This window comes from Sceloporus occidentalis, unplaced genomic scaffold (assembly GCF_023333645.1).
Source record: "Sceloporus occidentalis isolate IW3139 unplaced genomic scaffold, rSceOcc1.0.p SCAF_103, whole genome shotgun sequence".
NCBI lineage: Eukaryota > Metazoa > Chordata > Lepidosauria > Squamata > Phrynosomatidae > Sceloporus > Sceloporus occidentalis.
Window position 1 is genome coordinate 2043393 of NW_028317083.1, and position 9722 is coordinate 2053114.

At 38.7% G+C, this 9722-nt stretch overlaps 1 protein-coding gene across 1 annotated transcript; it reads right to left on the reverse strand.

Annotated features, from left to right (window-relative positions):
- Positions 1–3654: 3654 nt before the first annotated feature.
- GNPTG (N-acetylglucosamine-1-phosphate transferase subunit gamma) lies at positions 3655–7607 on the reverse strand. Its single transcript, XM_089497469.1, has 10 exons — positions 7564–7607; positions 7001–7068; positions 6525–6579; positions 5807–5890; positions 5406–5499; positions 5128–5242; positions 4872–4954; positions 4487–4618; positions 4127–4205; positions 3655–3761 (listed from the first exon to the last, which is right to left on the reverse strand). Exons 1-10 carry the CDS (start codon positions 7593–7595, stop codon positions 3655–3657), a joined length of 849 nt encoding a protein of 282 aa, XP_089353595.1. The 5' UTR covers positions 7596–7607.
- Between the last annotated feature and the right edge of the window lie 2115 nt (positions 7608–9722).

A 9722-nucleotide genomic window follows, 5' to 3' on the forward strand; every position in this document is an offset into this window, starting at 1 on the left:
AGGAACTTTTTTTTTTATTTTTTATTTTGCTAACTTTATTAGAAAATGTTGTTAGTTTTTAGAGAAAAGTTCATATCGGTCAGGAATGTGGAATAACATTCTTTTGTTGTTTTTTAGGAAGTAATTTAATATATGTAGCATTGGTTTCATTGATTATATTCTGTTTATGATCAGAAGTAAACGAACGTAGTTTAGAGCGAGTGGCCATATGCATTAATGCTTACTTTCTTATTTCATTGTTTACTCTGTGATGTTAAGGAATTTTTATTTTAGCTTTGTATATGCTTTCAATTATGCAGTTGGGTATCACAAAATTATGGTGCTTTTCTTTGGTCTTTAAAATATTTTTGGTTTGTGGTTCTTTTTTGTTAAAAAAAAAAAAAAAATTATAGGAAAGCAACAAGAATTTTTCCTCTGGGGGAAGAAAATCCACTTTTGTATGGGCAGCTATCAATTAATTAAACTTCCAGAGACATTCCATATTGTGTTCCCTCATGGTTTCCTCAAACTAAGGATGGTCTTGGTTGCCCAAGGAACATGCCGCCAGCTTTCTTATTTACATAGCATATTGGTTATTTCTATTTTCATGGATTTTTCCCTTGATGGGCCTTAGTTCTCCAAGTAGGTATGTTTTTTTTTTTTTTTTTTTCTATTCAAATTTAAATTGCACTAGATTTTTTTATTTATTTTTTTAAATATTCCCTGGTTTGCATAGGAGCGCACACTTACGAGCGAATAGATCCCCAACTGCATATAAAGGCTTTATCGGTGATTTGAGGACAGTGCGTGTTAATCGGCTATGCAGATTCTCAGTGCTACGGAATGTATATTATAAATATTACTGTCCATGAGATACACACTAAAGATTAATGCATATTAAGATACACTGTATTTTAATATCCATTCTTTAAATAAAAGGACTGACGTTAGATAGAAGCTGCAGCGGCCCTCCTCGTCCATGGTCCGACTATTCTCGCCACTGAAGCAGCCAAACGGCGCCAGGAAAGCACTTTTAAAATAAATAAAGGATTGCTTTCGGCGAATGTGTGCGGGATGAACGCCGAGCCGGTGCTGGAGCTGTCCAGAAGTGTGGGGAACGGGGCTGGAGTGTCCCTTTTAGGCTTTGATCTTGGCATATAAATGCTCAAGAAAATTCATTCATTTGGCAATGGCTACTTGTAATTCAGTGCATATAACTTCTTTGGCCAACTGTTAATCCCCTACAAACCTAGTCATTCTGCCTGGCCCTGTGAATCTCTGTGCCACATACTTACCATATGCTTTGTTATATGATTGATGAACTTAAGTGGTTTAATAACTTTACATTTTCTATAACTTGATGCCCACACCTTAGCTGTTTATTTCATCTACTTAAACAAACATTCTAGGTGCTATTGTCCGCAAGGATCCATGCAATATCCTTGCTTCTTCCCAGTTGGGCAAAAAAGTTTTCTTCGTTAACTTAATCAATTGCAAAGAAAAGGAATAGACCAAAGAAATGTACCAAAATGTGACATTATGAGTACGCGCAGCTTGCATGTAATTGGAAGAGTAACCGTGAGTGTTACCAGAACCTTCTCCTTTATGTTCACAAAATACTCTTTTAGCGGGTAATTATTCTTTGTATACAACCGCCAGGTTTTAAATTTAAAACGAATGTATTGGAAGGACTTAAATTTATCGCTAATGTTCGCCTCTAACTATAAAAACGTACTTCTTGAAGAAAATGTTAAAAATCCACTTCATTTTAGACATAAAGGAAATATTTATCTTATGTCTTTTTTTTTTGTCATTAAATGGAAATGTTATCATATCAATAGTGGTTATTTTATGCAAAATATATAAAATATTACATGGCCTTATCTATCAGATCAACAAAAATATTGTATTGATTTTTTTTATGCAAATTTTGTAGGAATTTGAATCTAAAAAGCAAATTAACAGCAAATAAAGATGTTCTTTATTTAATGTTAAGAAAATGTTAATAGGCTTTGTAGTAAAAATAATTTTAAAAAGTTGACAAATTTGAAAAATGGCCAAATTATTATAATATGCATTAAAGCATGTTCTTTTATGTGAATGTTACATTAAAGCATTGTGATTACCTGGAAATGAATAATAATAATAATAAAAAAACAAAACAGGTTTTGGTTTCTCAGGGTTTTTGGAAGTTTGGTAAATCTGCAATGGAATGCAAGCTGCATATTTATAGAATCTTTTCAATTTGTATTTAAAATTATTAAAACATATCCTTTTGGTTATTTGTTGACATTCAGAATACCCTTTATCGTAACTAGTGTTTAAATATGAGTAATATTGTCATATTATATTTGTGTAACTGTGGTCGGCAAAAGACCTTAAATATTCTAGAATTTACATGTATTAATTTATGAAAGTTAATCTGGTTTTGAGTGTATCCAAAAAGAATGGTATTGTCAATGGAATTCTTTTTTCCCCCTCATACAGACGGTATTATTTATAACTGCATAATCATTTACTTGTAGTGAATCGTTGGAAATTGTTAACACTTATTTACAAAAAAACTAAACTTTTACACTATAGCATTTATGCAATGGTTTACAAAATTCATTGAATTATTTTTATTATCAATATGGGAATTAAAAGAATTTTTGATCTTTATTTTTGTGTTTTTATGACTGATCTTTGTATGTGTATGAAGCTAATTTAATGCACGCTCTGCTCATTACTGATTAGTACATTAAAATAATTTACCTGTCCGTTAAATGCTGACTATATACTAAACTGACAGAGATTGACGCACGTAAGACATACTGGTGCAGAAGAAGAAAGAGGTCCCTTCTCTTGAGAGCTTACAATCTATTAGCATACCTGGACACTTCCCAGGGTAGGCTATATGGAGCTCTCGCTCTTCTAAAGGGGTTCGGGGGGGAGTTACAACTAGAAGCACATGGTTGGCTGTGTGATGGGTTAACACCAGGTAACACTAAATGGGTTAGGACGGGAATGGTTGTGCGGCTAAACCCCTCACAGAAGAAGTATGACCAGGAGACCCAGGGAGGATGCACTTCACCCGCAGACTTCACATTTCCCAGTTATGTCTGTTAGGAGACATCTTCTGGCCCAGGGGGCAAGTAAAGCCAAGTGGCCCCACTAGTCCTTTGCGCCCCCCCCCCAACATACGTACTGGCACACATATTTACATACACTTACTCATACTCCCCCCTCAAACCACTTACACATACATTCATGTTCACACACTAACGTACGTACATTCACGCACACTCCTCCCTCTAGCACCCCCTTACCTAACTGGCATCTTCCTCTCTGGCTACTCATTCACTGTGCGAGCAGCCTCGCTTTTTCTGTGGGGTCACATAGTATGATCATTGGTAATTAGAAAATACAGGAGCATACACAGGATCTTTAATTGGACATAAACTTGTATTGCACAGATACAGAACATTGATGCATTCTGCACACGGAATGCCTGAAACGCTACTCTTCCAGAAGCATAAATGTCCCCCATTTCATCAAAGTCCTTCTTTTTACTAAATGTAAGCCAGACAAAAGTCACCGTACAAAAACAGCCAAAATACTTCAATGAGTTGTTCCAGGAAAGTATGATGAAAAACAGCATCTCGGCGACTGCTGATGTTGGAACCAGCAGACTCCTTAAGGGTCATCTCTGTCTCCAGTGTCACCGCGAAGATGGTCCTTATCTTCAACCTTTATGGCAAGTGTGATTATTCCAACTGGATTGGCCTCTTGTCTGGTGGAAGCTTACATTGGAGAAAGGTTAGCAATTTTATATAAAACACGTAGCCTTTAATATGCAGAGTCCCAGAAAAAACAAAACGTGGCCTTCAAAATACGCTTCCCATCTCATCCTATAGAATCTGGATACCATCAAACTCCGATTTTCAGAGGTGAGTCTAGGGTTAGTGGTGCCTTGGTGTGTTTCAGTTACAGAAGTTAGTACATGCGCGCACTAACATGGAAATGTCCTATTAACATCCACTTACTATATACTTACATATCGACACAATAACGCTCTCCCTCTAAGCACTGAGCCTAGGCTCACCCGTGACACTAACGCCATACACTCCCTCCTCATCTCATTTTGGATCAGACTAGCTTTACCTACCATTTGTTTCATATGAAATGTTGTGTTTGTCCAAAATTTCTTGCAGCCTTTTTACTTCTTTGGTCAAATCACTATGGGCCTAAAATGAGAAGAGCACACCTGGATACTGGGACCAACTTCACAGCAAACCACGGGAGCTCATTCTTTACCTTTCATTAACTATGATCTTTTGGCTAATTTAAACTTTTAACATAAGCATTTTTTTTGCTATTAAACATCCTTTTTTTTTTTATTATTATGCCAATTCCTATAGGCTGCTATGTTTTTGAAGGCATTGCTGTTCTTATTATAGATGAGCTTCTAATGACAACCGGAATTCTGGCACACAGCTGCATCCTTTTCTGACTGCATAAAACCTACCACATTACACTTCTCCAGCAAGTCAAAGCCCTTGGACTCTGTTTCCTTTTCTTTTTCTTCTTTCTTCTCGTCGTTTGAGGATTTCAAGTAGCCAGCTTCCTGAAAGATCCCCCTCAGTAGTTTCTTGTAGCCCTGGAAGCATCAACAGTTACAAAATGCCTCTAACAGACAGTTCCTACTTTGTTTGCTCCTACAAATTAACTTTTAAAATGAAAGTACAATTTTCTTTCAAAACCACATCTCTCATGGTGCTTCGTGGTCATCATGGGGCTTAGCAGCTCGATGGGCAGCGCCGACTACACTACAGAAATGCGTTTTATATATTTATTTCATTTTCCATTCCCTTAAATGTCTTTTTTTTTTTTTTGTGTACCCAGGTACACACCTGCTGGGTAATTAGTTCATCGTATAACAACTGTTCAACTTCATCCCATTTTAACTGCAAAGACTCCGCGAGCGTCGGATACACTGCAACAAAGAAACCCGACATTAACGATTCAAAGGTTTGGTGCGTTCAAATGAAAATCATTAAATAGGGCAAAAATGTTCGAGTGCTCCCCGGATCTGAAGGAGGATGAATTCACTCAATAAGAAACGTACATTTTGCATCTCCGGATGGCCAGAATGTAAGGTTAGCCTACCTAACAGCGAGTGCGGGTGGCAGACAAGCGGAGTCTCGAACGTCGCAGAATAGATGCAAGTACTCGGTTCCGACACTTTGGCTAACTTGTTGCTTCTTCCACAAACTAGGTTAACCTGTTGAATTATATACTATAGTCATGAATCACGTGAAACGCTGGTGAGTTTTATTAAAGGGGTTTGAATAAAATGCAACAGGGAAATGTCTTCTCAAATGAGAATACTCGAAATAGGGAGCTCTGAGAGGGAGTAAAGGAGACTCGGGAGGATCCAGCCTCACCTTGGTTTGTCTGTTCTTATTTCCACAGGAATCGCCTTCTCTCATCCACATGCCGCTGAATGTATTGTTCTCAATTTCCCACTCATGCCATATCCTAGAACATGAAGTCAACAGGTTCCTTGGGATCTCTGATAAAACTATGTGGATAATCAGAGCGGTCAATGGGTTTCTGGGGAACTGGTTGTCTGCTGAAGACTGGTACTTAAAACGCCTCCTCCAACAGGTCAAGCGTGTAAAAATCACACGTGTAGATAACAGTATTAGCCAATGTACCAAGCATGTGTCTCAACACATGGGTGCAGTTTAAATCTCCCAGCTTGTTGGAGGAGGTCCAGCATGGGGTGTCCAGGGGCTGTTTGATGGAAACGGTAAAAAGAAGACAATACATGGTTATCTCTTACCCCAAGATTCCGCTGTATGCATTCCAACGGAAAGACTGTTCATGTTGGGTGATATTGTGAAAAGGGCAGAATTCATATTTGTATCTGGCAAAAAGAAAACGCTTATTTGTATTAATTAAGCCCTAACGGGTGTACTTGGTGCTTTACGGTATAATAAAAGGAGAGGTGCAACAAGTGCAGTCATATAGCAAGCACTGTGGTCTACAGACATTCTGATCGAGGTACAAATATATCAGAAAAGGAGGTTGCAGCCCAGTAGAGCTTACAGTCCAAGCAAGTCGATATGTAGCCATATTAGCCCAACCAAAAAATCGTTTTTTTTTGTCGAAGTTGAAACCTTTAATTTGGCCAACACAAAAAAATATATAAAGCAACATAAACTTTCAGTAACCGAGAGAATCTCTTCTTCTGCGGGCCTGAAAGTTTATATAACTTTACAGCTGCTTCTGTGTTGGCCAATAAAAGGTATCAACTTAGACAAAAGACTCCAACAAAACCATGCGACATGATGATTGTGGGTCATCCGTAATCGCAACCTATGTATTTTCTATATGGTGGAAGTAGGTGAAGGAGTCCTCTAAAAGAATCTGCGTTTAAGTCTACAGATACCTAGCTGCTCCTGGCAGAGCTTGGCTGCTGAACTACGTGTCTGCCTCCATTGATGGCACGCATTCGTACACGTCCTGCCACAACGTTTATATTGCCTTTTAATACTTACGATGATTCTACAAAATTGAAACACTTTCCAGCCAAACGGAATAGATGTGAGGGTCCTGTACGAAGAAAAAAAAAATATATATATTGATAATATTTGTATGATTTAATGCTTACGTAAAAAAATATATATTTTTCTTTAACTTTGCATTAACAAAATAAAATTGAATTGCATCTGTTTAAATAGCACCAAATATATATATGTGTCTAGGAAGAAGTGGGGCGAATCACTGGCCACTTGTCGCCATGATTCATACTCCCTTTTAAAATGTGGTCTCTTTCCAGCACAGGAGAAAAGACAAAAAAAAAAGAAATATTAAGAATGTTTTCCCTTTCTCATAAAGATGTCGTGAAAAGACTTATGTGCCAGATTCCAAACTTAGAAGTAATGTTTATGATTTCATTGTCTGTTGGACCACTGATCAAAAGTGACGGCTCTAGTCTGCCTTTCGCCATCTGATAACACGAGGCGCGACATACCTGAAACCGCCGACGGCTCCACTCTGGCCTGCAATTTGTTTGTCTGGGATAAAAATGGGTTGTTCAACCTTTAGAAAAATAAAATTACATTTAAAGGCATGTTGACTAATAAACACGGCAATATAATACAGTAATGCGACCCCAACTGTGTTTATGGAGCCAATGTGGAGCATAAAAAGGATCCCTCGTACGCTTTGTACTGGTGTACAGGAACTCCCTTTTAAGTCTAATAATTGTATATAAGATAATATAGGTATAATAACTAAGTATAATTGTATTTAAGATAATATAAGTATAAAAATTGTATATAAGTATAATAATAATAATGCTAATAATTGTATAAAAGATAATATACGTATAATAACAATAAGTATAATATTTCTATATCAGATAAGTGTAATAATATAGTATACATTTTATATAAGATAATATAGGCATAATCATTGTATCTAAGATATTATAATAAATGTACTAATAAGTATAATAATTGTATATAAGATAATATAATGTAATAATAAGTATAATAATTGTGTTAAATGTAGCCCCTGTTGCGCGTCACCTACCCGAAAGTGTTTGGTTCTTCCACAATCTTCATCTTTGTTGCGGCTGCAGGGTGCACTGAATAGAAAAAACAGATTTCATTTCTGGGTTTTTTTTATTTTTATTTTTTTTAACTTAAATCACCAATTTTTGGCTGCGAGAGATCAGCTTTCACACAACAGAAACATAGCATTTAATGGCAGATCAGATCTACTCAGTCATCTAGTCTGCACTTTATTCCTTAATCAGTGGTTGGTCTTGTATTCAGAAACCATATGTCTATCCCATGCATGTTTAAACTCCATCGCTGTGTTAGCATCTACCATGTCTGCGGAGAGGCTGCTCAACTTATCCACCACCCATAAAGTAAAACTTCCTTCCATTACAAATCTAATCCTCTGACCCTCTAGTTTTAGATGATAGTCTCTTGTTGTAACGTTTCTTCTCCTTTGAAGTAAACCTCTCTGCTGTATTTAAATCCCGTTATACGTTGTGTTTTTAAAGCAAGGAAACTAGAGAGGACTGGTATACAAGGTGTTAATTTAGGTCACGTTATGTTTGGTTACTAAGCTTTAACTCTTTCCCGTGGTGCTGCTCCACGCTGCCTGACATTTCTGACATCCAATGGGCGGCCGTTTGTTTTGTGTATTTCACCTCAATACGGACAGGCCTGTACAGACACCGCGGGTTACCGTCGGCCTCCCCGCCCCAAGCCCCGGGTAACTCACACCAGATGAACAGCAGCCCCAGCCAGGGAGCCATCCTGTTGTCACTGACACTCACGGGTCTCCGCCTCACCCGGAAGTTGCCGCGCGGTGCATGCCGGGAGCGCGTGCGGTGGGTTTTGCGGTTCACGTGTAACAGGTTAGAGTGAGGCGGTCGGTAGGGTAGGGTACGTGAGTGGAAGCCTCTAAGACAGGGCTGTAGAAGGTCAGGGACTGGAGAGACAGCTGCTTTACTGACGTGCTCATGGTTTACAGAGCATCTGTGTGTGTGTGACCGAAGAGGTTTGTTCCATGGCTATTGGGGGAGGCGGGAAGGACGAGCTGAACATAATGTGTACAGCGTGAGGTGAGTGGAGTGCGTGATGAAGTTGAGGGAGAGGTGAGTGGAATGTGTGATGGGCCTGAGTGTGAGGGAGGGGTGAATGGAATGTGTGGCGAGTGTGAGGGAGAGGTGAGTGGAATGTGTGGTGAGGGTGAGATGAATGTGTGATGGGCCTGAGTGTGAGGGAGAGGTGAGCGGAATGTGTGGTGAGGGTGAGTGGACTGTGTGATGGGCTTGAGTGTGAGGGAGAGGTGAGTGGCATGTATGATGTTCCTGAAGACAGGTGATTAGTGTGAGTGGGACTTAGAATGTGTGTTGTGTTAGAGGTGAGTGAGAGTGAGTGGGTTGTCTCTACATTTATGGCTGAAGTTGTAGGAGTGGAAGGAATGGAGATTTTTGTACCGAACCCGCGGCCCAGGTGCAGCGATTGTGTCAGTAAACGGATGTTATTCCTTTTTCTGCCGCTCTTGCTGAATTTCTCCCTTTTTTTTCTGTCGGTAATTCTTAGAAATAGCTTTTTTCCATCTCAAGAAGAGACATCTAAGGCTCTGACAGCTGGAGTAACTGAACGCATTTACTTATGTTGCCCTAATAAAAGCCTCCATTTTTGGGGGGTTATAGAGCTTTATCAAATTTACCTATAGAAGTAGTTTATATTTGGTAACGATGGTGGGTGGGAGACGGACGGATGCATCAATCCTTTCTGCTTTTGAGCAAAAAAAAAACAAAGAAAGAACAAGTCAAAACTTCCAAATTAAGCAATTTTTCCGAAATTGGATCAAGAAGATCAAAAATATGAATGTTTATTCTGTGATCTATAGCGCAGATGTTCTGCTTTTCTAACGCGTTTTGAAGGCATCCATTGTATTTGATAGCAGTGAATTCCGTAGCTTTACTGCCCTCACTGTAAAGAATCTCTTCCTTTATTGCGTATGAAATGTTCGCTCGTCTCTTCTCAGAGAACGACCTCTTGTTCTTCGTACGGTTCTATTAATGATCGGGTCACCGGAGACCCCGCTCGTATTTATACAATGTTATTATATCCCCTCTGAGATGCTGTTTTTCCGGCGTAAATACGTTTTTAGTTTCTTTTCACAACTTTTTTGCCTTTGTGTTTTCCTAGTAAACGACAACC